This window comes from Chaetodon auriga, chromosome 7 (genome assembly GCF_051107435.1).
Source record: "Chaetodon auriga isolate fChaAug3 chromosome 7, fChaAug3.hap1, whole genome shotgun sequence".
Taxonomy (NCBI): domain Eukaryota; kingdom Metazoa; phylum Chordata; class Actinopteri; order Chaetodontiformes; family Chaetodontidae; genus Chaetodon; species Chaetodon auriga.
This window is the reverse complement of record NC_135080.1, coordinates 9,287,468-9,304,722: the sequence shown is the minus strand read 5'-3', so window position 1 is coordinate 9,304,722 and position 17,255 is coordinate 9,287,468. Positions and strand designations below refer to the sequence as shown.

Sequence of the window (17,255 nt, the reverse complement as noted above, 5' to 3'; positions counted from 1 at the left end):
AATGAAAAAAAAAAAAAAAAAAAAAAGTATATTCACAATCAGTTCCTCATATATTGAAAATCACATTCTTGATAACTGACATATGATTTACTGTATTTGTTCTTTATTCAACTTGTTTAATCAGTTTGAATTCAAGTTATATTAATAGCTGCCGACTCTTTTCACTGTAGTTCCATTGATGAAGTTGGGGGCATGTCTGTCTCCCTGTCACTCCAAAATCATCGTCTTTGTTTTGCTGTCTTTGAGATTGAGGTTGCTGTCCTGGCCAAGATGTTAGGCTTTGTCAGCTGCAAACATGATGATGGTGTTGGAGCTGTGAGTGGTCATGCAGTGGAAACTACAAGAGAGGGCTGAGCACGGGGCTACAGTGTTGAGAGTCAGGGCAGAGGATATGGTGGTGCCCATTTGCACAACCTGGGGTCTGCTCTTTAAGAAGCTCAGGATCCAATCACATGGATTTACTGTATTTGAGGAGGATTTACTGTACCAAGCTGTAAGCGACAGTCCATGCTTTAGGATTGGCACATACTAACTGAGGGGTTCTGTTTTGGGAATGTCCATACAGTAATCCTCGGTACATTGCCATTGTTGTATTTGCAGATGTAGCCAATAAACATCACACGTGTGTTATTCTGGAACACATACCACTCTGTAGTACTACAGCAGTAACACTGGACTGAGTCTGATTATTCAGACCAGAGCTATGGTCTGCATGAGTGCCTGTCTACAGAAGCAGAACTGAGATGTGGTCTGTTTTGCTAAAGCTTGCATCGACAGCTATATTGATTAAAACAGGAGCATAATTCCTCTGCCAGACATGTGTGATATTATTTAAAACATCTGTACAACACAATATATTTAACAGTGTCACAAACTACAGGCTCCAAAAAGACCGTCAAGTTGAATCAGCACCTGTCTAAAAGTTTCATCCAGAACATCATAATCCTCATGAAGGTAGAATTTATTGCTTTAGACTGTTGTTTTTGTCATGGGACATTCTATATTTGGTATCATTGCCATGTGACATCATTTCATTCAATCTTCGTAAACCCACTTTAATAAATAAGGAAGCACTGCTGATCCAATCAAGTGTCACTCTGCCATTAATAAGATGCAAGAATGAGAAAGTCACATACTGTATATAGCTTGCCTAATTCCTTGCTCTCGCTCTCTTTTTGGAGCTCTCCAACAATATGACTCTCCCTGTTATATTTTTCTTCCTTTATTCTGTCTGTGTCCTCAACTCAACGAACCCAATTTCCAGCTTCGTCTCTCCACCCCCATCTGTCGCCAGAGTGTGCATGCTTCAAAACAGCTTTCAGCCAGGCTTTGTGGCCAACGGTGACTATGTTATTGGGGGGATCTTCCCCCTTCACTACAACCAGGAGATGCCAGACCTCAACTGCACCTACAGACCAACACCAGTGAAGTGTAATGGGTGAGTATAATACATGTGGACTGGAAATTTTTGTTCAAGTCCAATCAATTGGCAACAAATGCTGTGAAACTTCTCTTCTAATAGATCATGCAGCATATATTTACAGTATAAGCAATAGATTTTAAAATACAATGTTAATTTAGCCTGATTTGGGATTGAGAAAGTTCCAATACAGATGCAAAGATGCAACTTAGACTCCGAACCAAAATATAATGTGTAGCTTTAATTTGACCTTTTCTCCATTCGTGTTGTGGGCATGTGTGCATCTATGTCTGCTTGGCTACAGCTTTGATCCCAGGGCTTTCCGCTGGGCTCAGACTATGAGGCTGGCAGTGGAGGAGATAAACCAGAGTACAGAGCTTTTGCCCAATTACACCCTTGGATACAAAATCTTTGATTCATGTGCATATCCACTGACTGGCCAGAGGGCTGCTCTGGCTGTGTTGAATGGGCAGAGTGAGGATGACACTGTCATGTGCAGCAGTGCCTCTCCACTCCTTGCTGTGATTGGGGAATCTGGTTCTGCTCAGTCCATCGTGGTGTCCAGAATCCTCCAGCCGTTCAGAATCCCGATGGTAATAAAAACTTTATTCATCTGTAATTTGGAAAAACATTAACATGTTACCCTATTATCTGGTTAACTGTGGCCTACTGTACTCTCTCTTTCCTTCTTCACACAGATCAGTTATTTTTCATCATGTGCATGTCTCTCTGACAGAAGAAAATATCCTACCTTCTTCAGGGTAATCCCTAATGATGACTATCAGGTGAATGTTTGGCCTCAAACCTATCAGCTCTGTAACTATATTTTTGTACTGTCTAGTGTTATCCAGTGAAGAACATCGAAAAAGGTTTTAAGGACTAGATTGTAAAACTTTATCAACCAACAAAGTAGATAATTGTAAGTATTTTTAGATTCACAATCTTCTCACTAAATAGTGATGACATATGGTACCTCTTCATATTACCTTGCACTTCCATGCAAAATAGTATTATTGTACATAATATTTAAATGACGATCATAATTTTTCATTTTATTTGAAAAGTCTGTGTTATCAGGCCAAGTGAGTTGGCACTCTTCTGTTGAACACAGGTGAAGGCCATTGCTCAGTTGCTGGTACGTTTCAACTGGACCTGGGTGGGGCTGGTGCGAGGAGACCATGAATATGGACGCTTTGCTGTGCACGGTTTACTGAGAGAATTACAGGGTACCAAAGTGTGTGTAGCATACCAAGAAATGATCCCTCTACTCTATGATCACCAGAGGGCAATGGAGATCATCCAGGTAGATATAAAGACACACTGCATTATGTTTTGTAGCATTAGAGGGGTTTTATGTTACTTGAAGACCCTTTTAGAGTAGGTGCTGATTACACACCAGTGCCATTAAAGAAATGTGTTATTTTATCATAACAATTAGACAATCTTGGTGAAAACATGTTGTAGTCTTCGTTGCTTTCAGCCCTCTTATCTCAGGGTCTTCAGGTTGGATCTACGGGAGTTGTGCTGGCTTGCACTGCCGTCTGCCACAGTGTCTTTTATTGATAATACCACTAGATGTCACCAGATTTAGAAATGTTCAAATTTTATCTTTATGCACATTCTGCTGAGTGAAAAAAACAAAACAAAACAAAACAACAACAAAAAAAACAAGAATAAAAACAATATGGCCTGTACACTTAATCCATGCCACAGAAGTTTAAAAATGACAATTTCCATCAGTTTTATTTTTTATTTTTTTAATTATTATTATTAAACCTCTGTGGTATGGAATATGTGTGCAAGTGTTAATTTTCATTTACCCTGTTTTCTAATAGCCCTGCACCTGTGTGATATATACTACATACTGTTCTTCAAGTAAGCTCAATGTCACTTAATTTTGATCTGCTTTCTTATTGCCTTCTCTCTTCCTTGTGAAAATCACTACTAACTTCATAATCTGCCTCTCTGTGAAGGTGATGCGGAGCTCTTCGGCCAAAGTAGTCGTTGTATTTTCAGCTGAGGGAGAGATGACACCTTTCTTGAGAGACTACATGATGCAGAACATCACTGGAATCCAATGGGTGGCGAGTGAGGCCTGGGTCACAGCATCTGTCTTTACAGGGAGCGAGTATTACCCTTACTTGGGGGGCACCATAGGGTTTGGCATCAGGAGAGGACATATATCCAGGCTCAGTGACTACCTGCAGACAGTAAACCCTCAGATGTATCCCAGTAGTCTGTTGGTTAAGGAGCTGTGGGAAGCTCTGTATGGTTGCAGCCCTTCTCTGTCATCTGCCTCCAAGCTGCCTCCCTGCTCAGGGCAGGAGTCCCTTTTAGAGCAACATTCAGCCTACATGAACACATCCAGCCCTAGAGTGGCATATAATGTTTATAAGGCTGTATACGCCATTGCTCATTCCCTCCACAACCTTCTTCTCTGTCAACCAGGCAGTGGGCCTTTCCAAAACAACTCATGTGCTCAAAGCAACAATATAGAACCCTGGCAGGTATAATCTAGTATTCTTACTGTTACAGTATTACGTTGAAATCTTGTTTGAAAAAGTATTTCATAGTATCTTTTGGTTTTCAAGCTCCAGTACTACCTACAGGAAGTGATATTTAACATTGCTGGAGAGGAGGTGAACTTTGATGTGAAGGGCGACTCAGTACCATATTATGATATCATCAACTGGCAAAGAGGCACAGGTGGAAACACTGAGTTTGTCAACGTGGGGTTGTTTGATGGGACCAAGCCTGCAGGAGAGGAGCTGGTGATCCAGGAGGACAGGATAATATGGGCAGGACATCAGAGTGAGGCAAGCTGCTCACACTGTGTTTTTACCTTCATCAGATGCCAACTGTTGAAGTTCTGTAGGTTGAGGTGGAGGTAAGTCAGGTGGGCAGAACAAACTGGATCTGAGTTTGTTTGCATTCATACAGTAAACAGTAGAGAGTCAAGAGATGCATGAAAATGAAACACAGCGTTTGAAACACAAACATAAAAAGGCACACAGGGGCTTTGTCTTTGAGTATTTTTCTTCAAATAAATTACATCCTGAAACTGCACTTCTTGAAATAAATACCAGTCAGCTGCATTTTATTTTCACATTTATGAATACTGAACAATTTCATGTACAGCAACACAGTTCTCATTGTGCAAATTACAACAAAGCTTCTCCACCTAATCATTTAGAAAAAAATCTAAAGTGCAAACCATTGATTATTAACATCATGATGATGAAGAAGAAAATGCTTGACAATTTGTGTACTGTTTAGTCAGTAAAATGTCAGTAAAATATTCTAAAGTGATGGCTGCAAATTGCTTGCAATGTTCAACAAACAGTACAAAATGCAAACGTTCAATTCATAGAAATGTTCAACAGCAAACTGTTCTCACTCTCAACTCATCACACTCTTGGTCAGGAGCCCTTGTCGTCATGTTTTAAGGCACTGGTGACCCCTTTAATGTCATTTTTCAACATGCAGGGTTGTCTGACTTCTAAAGACAGCTGGTTCTCACTCCTAAAGCGTCAAATGAAAACTGTACAGCACAAGAAAAGTCTAGCTGTTAGGGTGGTGGATGGGTGAAGCAAAGGACTTTCACCCAAGAGAAAGGGGCTTGTATCCCATGTGAAATCATAAGTGAAGATTGATTCTTTTGTAAGTGAATTAATGTATGTAACTTAATGTATGTACATAAGTTATGCATGAACATTTTGTAAGCCATTTTAAGCCCAACCATGATCTTTTCTGAAACTTTACCAAGTAGTTGTGGTTTCACAATATTAACCACATTTATTATTATCTATAACATTAACATTATATATTTATCATTACTGATTTGACAGCTGAGGCTGTATGTTGAAAAATGATCCAAAAAGGGTACCTAGTTCCTTAAAAAGTGACAAGTGAACATATGTGATGAGTTGGGAGCTGTTCAATAATTTGCGTAATAATTGGACAAATAAGCAATAATCACAAGGCTCTTTTTCATTGGACTAATCAAGTTATTGACAAGTAATTTCAGCACACTCCCTGCAGAGCTGAAATCCATTATCTGCTCCCCAGGTGCCAGTGTCTGTATGCAGTGCCAGCTGTCCTCCAGGGTCCCGGAAGGCTGCCCGTCGTGGGGAGCCTGTTTGCTGCTTTGACTGTGCTCCATGTGACAGTGGCAAAATTAGCAATCAGACAAGTGAGCTTAAAACCAAGAAATAAATATCACAACAGTTCCCATCTAATATATTCTGGTAAAATGAAGTAACATTTGAATACTAAATATTTGTAATGAGCTACTCTTCTTTTGATCCTCTTCCTTTAGATTCAATAGAGTGCACATTTTGTCCTGAGGACTTCTGGTCAAACAAAGACAGAACAGCCTGTATCCCCAAGAAGGTGGAGTTTTTGGCTTATGATTCCTTGGGTATAGCCCTGACAGTGACCTCTGTGGTGGGTGCCTGCCTCACTCTAGCTGTCTTTGCAGTCTTTTTCTACCATAGAAACACACCCATCGTCCGCATGAATAACTCTGAACTCAGCTTCTTCATCCTGTTCGCACTGACTCTGTGTTTCTTGTGTTGCCTGGTGTTCATTGGAGAGCCAACATCTTGGTCCTGCATGCTGCGCCACACTGCCTTCAGCATCACATTTTCATTGTGTCTCTCCTGCATCCTTGGAAAGACTCTGGTTGTGTTGGCAGCTTTCACTGCCGCCAGGCCAGGGGACAACATGATGAAATGGCTGGGGCCCAAGCAGCAGAGGGTCATCATCTTCAGTTGCACTCTGGTTCAGGTGGTTATCTGCGCTGCCTGGCTCATTGATGCCCCCCCATTTCCATCCCGAAATACACAGTATGAACGCTCAAAGATCATTCTGGAATGTAGTGTGGGCTCTAGTCTGGCATTCTGGTGTGTTTTGGGATATATTGGTCTACAGGCCTGTCTGTGCTTTGTTCTGGCTTTTCTGGCCCGTAAGTTGCCGGGAAACTTCAATGAAGCCAAGTTCATCACTTTTAGCATGCTGATCTTCTGTGCTGTATGGCTTGCATTCATCCCTGCTTATATCAGCTCTCCTGGAAATTATGCAGATGCAGTTGAGTCATTTGCCATTCTGGCTTCCAGCTTTGGCCTGTTGTTCTGCCTGTTTGCTCCAAAGTGTTACATAATTTTACTGAAACCAGAAAAGAATACAAAACAGCACCTCATGGGAAAAGAAAAGAAGTAACATGCCTTAAATTAACTTTTGACATTCAATGTTCAACTTTAAAAATAGTCTTCCCAAGATATGATTTATGATACATTTGCATAGCGCCGATAGTTGGAGGCAATTCAAAATCATGGCATTGCCAATCAGACTGTATAAATAAATGCATAAACATAATGACATAAGGAGCATATAATTTCAATGTATATTCAATGTATATTTGGAAGAAATAACCACTTTTACAGATGAATGTTCTTTGGAGTGCTCAAGGCTTAGTTTGCTGAGAAAATACTTTCTGAAAACCTGTGCTTTTGGATTGATTCAAGGTCATTGGGTTTAGAAATGTACTCACTAGACAAGAACACCTATAATAACTAGTTAGTTATTGATTAAACATGCCAAAAGGCTGTGACGTTCACAAAATAGTATGTGCTAATGTTTTGTTATATGGTCAGGCTCTTGTCCCGAGGGAACTAAAGACAAATATGTTTGGTGATTTTCTGTTATTACATATTTCAATAAATACATAAAACAATAAACAGGCTTTTAGATCATGATATGGGGTGAAAAGCAGAGGGAGAGAGGAGCATGGAGCACAACACAGCCTATTTTCATATCAAACATTAAGAAGTCCACCATGTCAGCAATAACATCAGCAGCACCTATTTGTTTTGTCAGAAGTCAAAATAACAGCTGATGTGTGTTTTACCTCATTTGATATATGTATATATATTGTAGAGTCTTTAAAAAGCTATTGCTTAGGTTACCATTGCTTAGGCCATTGTATTAAGTTTCTCACTGCAAGGTTTTACCAGCTTGTCGACATTGTCTTTGAACAAGACATTGGACTTCAGCTGATGTCCAGTTTCTCTCGACGGCTGGGCCAGCTCCTTCCATGGTCCAGTCCATTGTTCAATCATATAATAATGCAAGAGTGAGAGGTAATTATTTGATTTGATTTCATTTGATGCCAGAGTCTTAAAAAAGGTCTAAAATAAGTCTAAAAAAAAAAACATCATAATGTACTGGTTATATCATGGTCAAAAATGTGTTCTGTGCAAAATACTATACAGTACATCATGTTCAATACTTTAAAGTCTGAAAATAATGTTTATACTTAATGTTGATTTTGAGAAAATGTCAGTCAGCTGCATCGGTTTCTTAAACGTGCAGTGACGTGTGAAAAATGAAATAATCTATAGAGAATTGAGAGTGTGCTCACATTGGCTGGTGGTGTCTCTCTTATGGTAGAAAAAGCTATAAAGGTCAGATCTCAGGTCATAAATGCTTCAGTGAAGGGGAGGGTGGTTCATGATGGGTTGGATCACGATTATCTTATTCACTCTGCTGGCAAGGACAAAATCAGAGAACACAACATGCAGAATGATTGGGCAGACAGGGTTCATGGAATTTTCAAAAGAAGGTGATCTCATTATAGGAGGGGTTTTCTCTATGAGTAGTACACGTAAATTGATAGACAATGACTACCAGGCTGTTCCATATGCATACTGCAAAAAGTAAGTAACTGTGTTTAAATTATATAAACCATGTGTGCAATGTTTGAGGAAAATAAGTTTTTTTTTTTTCTACCAATTTTATGTAGCTGAAATTTAGAAGTAATGTGTCAATACTGTGTTTGCAGATGGAACGACAGGGAATTGAAGTTTGCCCGGACAGTGATTTTTACTGTGGAGGAGATCAACAGAGATATGAAGCTCCTTCCCAACGTGAGTCTGGGCTATAGGCTGTTTAACGGCTGTGGGAGCGAAAACCTGATACGAGCAGCTGTAGAAGCTATAAGTGGAGAGAATTCAAGGGGCTGCAGTGGCCAGATCCAAGCTCTCTTAGGTCATTCATCCTCTGGAGTGAGTGAAGACATAAACCTCATACTAAGCCCACTATCCATTCCACAGGTAAGCAGAAATGATCATCAACTGCAAATTTGAATCATTCTATTTGTTTATTTATATTTCCATTAATAAAAACCATATAGAAAGATTATATTGTTTCAACATGCTTTTGTTTCTTTGAAGGTCAGCCATCTTTCAACCTGTGCTTGTTTGAGTGACAAAAGACAATACCCCACGTTCTTCAGAACTGTGCCAAGTGACCGCTATCAGATCATTGGTCTGGTGCAGCTCATGAAATACTTTGACTGGCGCTGGGTTGGGATCATTTACTCTATAGCCTTGTATTCAGAGAAAGGCACATCTGAATTCATTAAGGAAGCACAAAAAGAGGGCATTTGTGTTGAATACAAATTACCTCACTCTAAGACATCGAAAAAAGAGTTAAATACTATTGTCGAGACACTGAGGGAATCCTCATCAAAGGTGGTCCTGCTGTTTATGTCTCTGTCTTACACCAAATCGTTCCTGTCAGAAATGGAGCATTTTAACATAACTGGAAAGCAGTGGCTTGGCAGTGAGTCTTGGATCACACAAGCAGACCTGTCTTCTGTTGAGAGAAAAAACATTTTACAGGGAGCAATGGGCTTTGCGCTCCCTCAGGCATCCATACCAGGTCTCGGTGAATTCTTACTCAGCTTGAAACCTTCTGATGAACCACAAAGTGCTGTAATTAAAGGTATCTGGGAGAAATTTTTCGACTGCAGCTTCTCTCCATCAAATACTTCTGCTATGTGCACGGGCACAGAGGATCTCAGGACTGTTTCCAGTGACTACACAGACGTGACACACTTCAGGGCAGAGAATAATGTATACAAAGCTGTGTACTTAGTGGCATATGCCCTTCACATACTATTGCAATGTCAAAATGGCTCAAATCCAACCACGGGAAAGCCCTGTGTGAACAAGAAGGAGGTTCACCCAAAGCTAGTAAGTTCTAGTAAAGTCTTTCATGCATAGTATGCTCATGCAGTATTTTATTTCTGTGGATAATGCAAAAAACATATTCATTTAAAATACTAAATGTCTTATTGGTTTCTGTATTGCTTGAAAGGTGAATATATACTAAAATGTGCTGGTTGCCTCTCTGTAGGTGTTGGAACATATTGAATATGTGAATTTCACAACACAGAATGGGGCCAAGGTTTTCTTTGATGAAAATGGAGACTCAGTTGCGCAGTATGATTTAGTTAACTGGCAGATGAAAGAAGATGGCTCTGTTGAGATTGTCAGTATCGGTCAATATGATACCTCTTTTCCCGATGGGAAAAAATTCAAACTTAAAGACAACACCAAAATAGTTTGGGGAGGAAACAGTAATGAGGTAAAGTGAATGGAAAGTTGCATGTGTAACCCATGTTCTCTGAGTGGGGAGACTATAAGGGTACCTTACATATTGGTGTGGCAATGCATGACAGTCTTTGCTTCATGGTCACATTTTAAACTTGGCAATATCAATAACATAGATAACATTTTGTTGCATTATTGAGGTTTTATGTGTTTGTTTGTTTATCAGGTGCCAAGGTCTGTCTGCAGAGAACCGTGCCCACCAGGGACCCGTAAAGCCATGAACAAGTTTAAGCCTGTGTGCTGTTTCGACTGCTTTGAGTGCCCTGAGGGAACAATAAGTAATCAGACAAGTGAGTAAGGATTTCAGATTTGAATTCATTCATGTTTATTCTAAAGATTCATAAAAAAGAGTGCTAAAAATACATTAAAATTTCTGAAAAAATATTTTCTTTATTTAAATGTAATGAGTGTTTTTCTGTTTGATTTCACTTATTTTATAGATTCTCCAGATTGTTTGATCTGTCCACCTGAATTTTGGCCAAATGAAAAGAAAGATAAATGTCTTCCAAAACCTTCTGAATATCTTTCCTACAAAGAGATCATGGGGGCAGTTTTAACAGGATTTGGCTGTGTTGGCGTATTTTTATCTCTTCTCACATCAATCATTTTTTTGACTCATAAAGAGACTCCTATTGTAAAAGCCAACAACTCTGAGCTGAGCTTCCTGCTGCTATTCTCATTAAAACTGTGTTTCCTGTGTTCACTGACCTTCATCGGCCGGCCTTCTGAATGGTCCTGCATGCTGCGACACACGGCATTTGGGATCACCTTTGTCCTCTGTATCTCTTGTGTTCTTGGGAAAACTATTGTGGTTTTAATGGCGTTCAGAGCAACACTTCCAGGCAGTAATGTCATGAAATGGTTTGGTCCTGCACAGCAGAGGCTCAGTGTTCTAACTTTCACTCTCATTCAGGTTGTGATTTGTGTACTTTGGCTGACAATCAGCCCTCCATTCCCAAAGATGAATATGAAGTACTATAAAGAAAAGATAATCTTAGAGTGTGCCCTGGGTTCAGCTGTTGGATTCTGGGCTGTGCTGAGTTATATTGGGCTTCTTGCTGTCTTGTGTTTTATACTTGCTTTTCTTGCCAGAAAGCTGCCAGACAGCTTTAATGAAGCCAAACTGATCACCTTTAGCATGTTGATATTCTGTGCAGTCTGGATTGCATTCATCCCAGCATATGTCAGTTCTCCTGGGAAGTTCACTGTAGCTGTGGAAATATTTGCCATCCTGGCCTCCAGTTTTGGTTTGCTTGTGTGCATTTTCTTCCCAAAGTGCTATATTATTATATTCAGGCCTGAACAGAACTCAAAAAAACATTTGATGGGGAAGATACCACCAAGAACTCTCTAATCTATATTTAGAAATGTCCTTCAAAACAAATTACCTTAATGTGACAACAAGTAAACCCACTTTATTACATTGTTTGAGAGATAAAGTAGAAAACACACCATATTGTTGTAATTCATGACCTTTTATCTGTTTTGATGTGTTCAATAAATGTAATATACTGACTCCGTCTGTCTCAATTTTTATTTGATCATTTCATAGTTAGGTTTAGTAGTTTCTAACTGCATTGCATTCATATTGGACACAAAGTTTTTTTTCTGGATATGATTTATTAATGACATGCAACCAAAATGTTTCAACTTTTCCTCAGTGTTTTTCCATATGTTTAATCACAAGAGCGCTCAATGGCATAATGTATTCTGGCTCAAGGTACAGAAGTATCCCTTCGTATCCTTTGCACTCTCCCACACTGATTGGAAGCATAATGGTTTCAATTATTCGGCACACTAACTGGGTGATGGCCTTGGACAAAGTGCATCACGCTGTGTTCAATTGTACACAACTTCCCTATCATTACAGGTGGGACTGACTGAATCAAAGTGTCAGCTTTTCATAGCAAACTGTTACATTAAATAACATTTATTTAGCTGATGCTTTTATTCAATGTGAGTTAAAATAAATATATTCAACCATGTGGATACAACAGGAAAATTGCAAAAATCATACAAGTACATCAACTGCTGAACCCTTTGAAGGAAGAGCAGCACAATCTTGCTGATGTTGAGCTACAGGTGGTGTGCACACAACCACTGAGAGACGTCAGCCAAACACTTAGAGATTCATGATTCCATCTTGATTTCAGATCAGAGAAAAACAGAATTATTTGAATGTCATATGCATAGCTATGGAAGAAAGATGTCACAGCGATGCAGAGTGAAAAACAAAGCCAAGCGACTTCAATGTACACTGTGAAGAACCATTGGCAGTAAACTCGGGTCATTTGTAGGCTCTTTTTTTTTGTGCGTGTGTGTATTACACAGTCTGAGTCTGTGTTCTAAAAATAGACCAACTCAGCCCTCCTGATGTAAATGATTAACAGTCTGTCCCTCTTCTTCATGTTCCTTCTGAAACACTGGAGCATGCTGTCTTCACTCAATTTTCTGCACATATCCACCAGAACAACCTTCTTGATCCAGATCAATCTAGATTCAGGGCAGGTCATTCTGCTGAGACTGCCCTCCTTGCCATCACAGAGGAACTCACTGCAGCTACAGCATTCAATGTCTTTTCTATTGTCATACTGATGGACCTTTTAGTAACGTGTGACACAGTGAACCACTGGACCCCCTTCTACACCCTCCAAGAATTGGGAGTCTCAGGTTCTGCATTCTCCCTATTCACAACCTAGCTCAAAAACCACTCCTACTGGGTAGCTTAGAGAATATCTATGTCTTAACCCTGTAGCTTCACTAATCGGGTCCCTCATGTTGCAAATTCACCTCTTGGCAGGCTCAGCTGACCCCCCCCCCCCCCCCCCCCCCCCCTTTGCAACAGGTCACTCACTGACATGGCTTTTCCTACCATAGCGATGCATTCTGTCTTTCTCCTGGTCTGAAACCCAGGTGGATGCATGAATCTCTGGGTGTCTGGCTGACTTCTCTCAGTGGATGTCTGCACACCACCTGAAGCTCAGCCTTGACAAGACTGAACTGCTCTTTCTTCCCAAGAACAAATCTTGTGTCTATAACCTCTCCGTTACCACTGTGGTGTCCCCATCTCAGATGTATACAAAGAATGTATGCAAGGAATCTGGGTGTGACAATGGATGACCTGCTGTCCTTCGCTGCCAGCATTGCTGCAACTTCTCTGCAGATTACTTCTCCACAACATCAGGAGGACACATTCGTTCCTCAACCAGGAGGTAGTGCAGTTTCTGGTCCAGGCTCTTGTCGTATAACTCTGCAGCTCATCCAGAATGCAGCAACCCAGATGGTTTTCAAGCTACCCAAGTGCCTGAACATTACACAACTCTTTTGCACTCTGAACTAGTGGCCACTGGCTCCTCAAATCAGTTGCAAGATACTGGTACTTGCCTACCATGCTGCGGATAGCTCAGGCAATCCACAGCATGCTTATCCACTACGCTCTGCTACTGTCAGTCGGCTTGCTACTCCCCCCCTCCGAGGGGTCCCAGAAACAGTGAAAAAAAATCATGACTGTTTGTGACCCTTGCTCCACAATGGTAGAAAGAGATTCCCATTGACATGAGGATAACAGAAACTCCTAAAACATCTTCCATTGCAGACTGAAAACTTGATAAACTTCAGCAAAAGAAATGTAGATTATCTTAATGTATCATGTTCAAAAATTTGTGCAGAAATCAAGATTTGATTCTCAGAGAAAAGGTAAATCAAGCCTTGTCATCAAGCAAATCACCAGGATCAGTTAATTAGACCTGCAGTTTGGTATGAAAAAATAAATAATCTTTGGTGCTGGGGTGATGTCTCATGGAAGAAAAAGCTATAAAGGTCCCCTCCCAGGTCAGAATTGTTTCAGTGAAGGGGAGGGTGGCTCATGATGGGTTGGATCACTGCTATCTTATTCACTCTGCTGGCAAGAGCAAAGACAGAGAACCAAAAATGCAAAATAATTGGGCAAACAGGGTTCATGGAATTTTCAAAAGAAGGTGATCTTATGATTGGAGGAGTTTTTTCTGTGAGCCATGCACACACATTGATAGATAATGGCTATCAGGCACTTCCATATTCATACTGCAAAATGTAAGTGTGCTTAAAATATATAAAACATTAATGCAATGTTGGGGGAAATAGCATGTTTTATGTACCAGTCTGATGTGTTGCAAATTATCAGCTGAAATAACTTGTTTAGAAGTAATGTGTCAATACTGTGTTTGCAGATGGTACGACAGGGAATTGAAGTTTGTCCGGACAGTGATTTTTACTGTGGAGGAGATCAACAGAGATACGAAGCTCCTTCCCAACGTGAGTCTGGGCTATAGGTTGTTCAATGGCTGTGGGAGTGAAAACATCTTACGGGCAGCCATAGAAGCTATAAGCAGAGAGGATTCAAAGGGCTGCAGCAGTCAGATCCAAGCTCTCTTAGGTCATTCGTCGTCTGGAATGAGTAAAGATATAAACACCATACTAAGCCCACTATCCATTCCACAGGTAAACAGAAATTATTTGTAAAGAACTGCAAATTGTCCAGTTTTCACTGCCCTATTTATTTATGTATATTTCTATTTTCAGAAATATATCTATGTATTGTATTTAAGATTTTTCTTTCTTTGAAGGTCAGCCATCTTTCAACCTGTGCTTGTTTGAGTGACAAAAGACAATACCCCACGTTCTTCAGAACTGTGCCAAGTGATCAGTTCCAAATCATTGGTCTGGTGCAGCTCATGAAATACTTTGACTGGCGCTGGGTTGGGATCATTTATTCTGAAGAACTGTACTCAGAGACAGGTACAGCTGAATTCACTAAGGAAGCAAAGAAAGAGGGCATTTGTGTTGAATACAGATTACCTTTCTCTGAGTCATCTCAAATTCTCTCCAAGTTAGATACTATTGTCGAGACACTGAGGAAATCCTCATCAAAGGTGGTCCTGCTGTTTATGTCATTGTCTTACACCAAATCGTTCCTGTCAGAAATGGAGCATTTTAACATAACTGGAAAGCAGTGGCTTGGCAGTGAGTCTTGGATCACACAAGCAGACCTGTCTTCTGTTGAGAGAAAAAACATTTTACAGGGGGCGATGGGCTTTGCGCTCCCTCAGGCATCCATACCAGGTCTCGGTGAATTCTTACTCAGCTTGAAACCTTCTGATGAACCACAAAGTGCTGTAATTAAAGGTATCTGGGAGAAATTTTTCGACTGCAGCTTCTCTCCATCAAATACTTCTGCTCTGTGCACGGGCACAGAGGATCTCAGGACTGTTTCCAGTGACTACACAGACGTGACACACTTCAGGGCAGAGAATAATGTATACAAAGCTGTGTACTTAGTGGCATATGCCCTTCACATACTATTGCAATGTAAAAATGGCTCAAATCCAACCACGAGAAAGCCCTGTGTGAACAAGAAGGAGGTTCACCCAAAGCTAGTAAGTTCTAGTAAAGTTTTTCATGCATAGTATGGTCATGCAGCATTTAATGTTTCTATCTTTGTGTATAATGCAAAAAATAAAAATATTATGTATTCATTTAAAATATCGAATGTCTTAGTGGTTTCTGTTTGCTTGAAAGGTGAATATATACTAAAATGTGCTGATTGCCTCTCCGTAGGTGTTGGAACATATTGAATATGTGAATTTCACAACACAGAATGGGGCCAAGGTTTTCTTTGATGAAAATGGAGACTCAGTTGCGCAGTATGATTTAGTTAACTGGCAGATGAAAGGAGATGGCTCTGTTGAGATTGTCACTATCGGTCAATATGATACCTCTTTTCCCGATGGGAAAAAATTCAAACTTAAAGACAACACCAAAATGGTTTGGGGAGGAAACAGTAATGAGGTAAAGTGAATGGAAAGTTGCATGTGTAACCCATGTTCTCTGAGTGGGGAGGCTATAAGGGCACCCTACATATTAGTGTGGCAATGCATGACAGTCTTTGCTTCATGGTCACATTTTAAACTTGACAATATCAATAACACAGATAACATTTTGTTGCATTATTGATGTTTTACGTGTTTGTTTGTTTATCAGGTGCCAAGGTCTGTCTGCAGAGAACCGTGCCCACCAGGGACCCGTAAAGCCATGAACAAGTTCAAGCCTGTGTGCTGTTTCGACTGCTTTGAGTGCCCTGAGGGAACAATAAGTAATCAGACAAGTGAGTAAGGATTTTCAGATTTGAATTCAAAGATTCATAAAAAAAGTGCAAAAAATGACATAAAAAAAAAGATTTCTGAAAAAAATATTTTCTTTATTTAAATGTAATGAGTGTTTTTCTGTTTGATTTCACTTATTTTATAGATTCTCCAGATTGTTTGATCTGTCCAACTGAATTTTGGCCAAATGAAAAGAAAGATAAATGTCTTCCAAAACCTATTGAATATCTTTCCTACAAAGAGATCATGGGGGCAGTTTTAACAGGATTTGGCTGTGTTGGCGTATTTTTATCTCTTTTCACGTCAATCATTTTTTTGACTCATAAGCAGACTCCCATTGTTAAAGCCAACAACTCTGAGCTGAGCTTCCTGCTGCTATTCTCATTAAAACTGTGTTTCCTGTGTTCACTGACCTTCATCGGCCGGCCTTCTGAATGGTCCTGCATGCTGCGACACACGGCATTTGGGATCACCTTTGTCCTCTGCATCTCTTGTGTTCTTGGGAAAACTATTGTTGTTTTAATGGCGTTCAGAGCAACACTTCCAGGCAGTAATGTCATGAAATGGTTTGGTCCTGCACAGCAGAGGCTCAGTGTTCTAACTTTCACTCTCATTCAGGTTGTGATTTGTGTACTTTGGCTGACAATCAGCCCTCCATTCCCAAAGATGAACATGAAGTACTATAAAGAAAAGATAATCTTAGAGTGTGCCCTGGGTTCAGCTGTTGGATTCTGGGCTGTGTTGAGTTATATTGGGCTTCTTGCTGTCTTGTGTTTTATACTTGCTTTTCTTGCCAGAAAGCTGCCAGACAGCTTTAATGAAGCCAAACTGATCACCTTTAGCATGTTGATATTCTGTGCAGTCTGGATTGCATTCATCCCAGCATATGTCAGCTCTCCTGGGAAGTTCACTGTAGCTGTGGAAATATTTGCCATCCTGGCCTCCAGTTTTGGTTTGCTGGTGTGCATTTTCTTCCCAAAGTGCTATATTATTGCCTTCAGGCCTGAACGGAACTCAAAAAAACATCTGATAGCGAAGATACCACCAAGAACTTTTTAATCTTTACTTGAGAAGTGTCCTTCAAAATAAAATACCTTAATGTGACAACAAGTAAACCAATTTTATTGCATAGTCTGATAGCTAAAATAGAAATGCACAACATTGTTGTAATTCATGACTTTTTATTTGTTTTGATGTGATGAATGAATTAAATATACTGATTCAGCTTTTGTCCCATTG

At 40.1% G+C, this 17,255-nt stretch overlaps 3 protein-coding genes across 3 annotated transcripts; all 3 read left to right on the top strand.

Annotated features, from left to right (window-relative positions):
• Positions 1 to 295: 295 nt before the first annotated feature.
• On the top strand, positions 296 to 6,640 carry LOC143323394 (extracellular calcium-sensing receptor-like). The gene is made up of 9 exons (XM_076735222.1): positions 296 to 315; positions 1,265 to 1,438; positions 1,725 to 2,013; positions 2,119 to 2,205; positions 2,532 to 2,723; positions 3,394 to 3,927; positions 4,012 to 4,236; positions 5,489 to 5,612; positions 5,739 to 6,640. Exons 1-9 carry the CDS (start codon positions 296 to 298, stop codon positions 6,638 to 6,640), a joined length of 2,547 nt encoding a protein of 848 aa, XP_076591337.1.
• Positions 6,641 to 8,071: 1,431 nt separating this feature from the next.
• LOC143323393 (extracellular calcium-sensing receptor-like) lies at positions 8,072 to 11,230 on the top strand. Its single transcript, XM_076735221.1, has 5 exons — positions 8,072 to 8,136; positions 8,262 to 8,532; positions 9,620 to 9,850; positions 10,043 to 10,166; positions 10,317 to 11,230. Exons 1-5 carry the CDS (start codon positions 8,072 to 8,074, stop codon positions 11,228 to 11,230), a joined length of 1,605 nt encoding a protein of 534 aa, XP_076591336.1.
• Positions 11,231 to 12,988: 1,758 nt separating this feature from the next.
• On the top strand, positions 12,989 to 17,075 carry LOC143323392 (extracellular calcium-sensing receptor-like). The gene is made up of 7 exons (XM_076735220.1): positions 12,989 to 13,088; positions 13,240 to 13,321; positions 14,085 to 14,355; positions 14,481 to 15,290; positions 15,472 to 15,702; positions 15,895 to 16,018; positions 16,162 to 17,075. Exons 1-7 carry the CDS (start codon positions 12,989 to 12,991, stop codon positions 17,073 to 17,075), a joined length of 2,532 nt encoding a protein of 843 aa, XP_076591335.1.
• Positions 17,076 to 17,255: the final 180 nt, after the last annotated feature.

Bases quoted from the DNA above. Each gene is read 5' to 3' on its own strand.
- LOC143323392 (XM_076735220.1), top strand. From the start codon at position 12,989: ATGGATGACCTGCTGTCCTTCGCTGCCAGCATTGCTGCAACTTCTCTG. The intron at 13,089-13,239 runs GTAGTGCAGTTT...TCCTCAAATCAG, and splicing joins ATTCGTTCCTCAACCAGGAG to TTGCAAGATACTGGTACTTG. The intron at 13,322-14,084 runs GTCAGTCGGCTT...CTGTGTTTGCAG, and splicing joins ATCCACTACGCTCTGCTACT to ATGGTACGACAGGGAATTGA.
- LOC143323393 (XM_076735221.1), top strand. From the start codon at position 8,072: ATGAGTAGTACACGTAAATTGATAGACAATGACTACCAGGCTGTTCCA. The intron at 8,533-9,619 runs GTAAGCAGAAAT...GCCTCTCTGTAG, and splicing joins GCCCACTATCCATTCCACAG to GTGTTGGAACATATTGAATA. The intron at 10,167-10,316 runs GTGAGTAAGGAT...CTTATTTTATAG, and splicing joins AACAATAAGTAATCAGACAA to ATTCTCCAGATTGTTTGATC.
- LOC143323394 (XM_076735222.1), top strand. From the start codon at position 296: ATGATGATGGTGTTGGAGCT. The intron at 1,439-1,724 runs GTGAGTATAATA...GCTTGGCTACAG, and splicing joins ACACCAGTGAAGTGTAATGG to CTTTGATCCCAGGGCTTTCC. The intron at 3,928-4,011 runs GTATAATCTAGT...TTGGTTTTCAAG, and splicing joins ACAATATAGAACCCTGGCAG to CTCCAGTACTACCTACAGGA.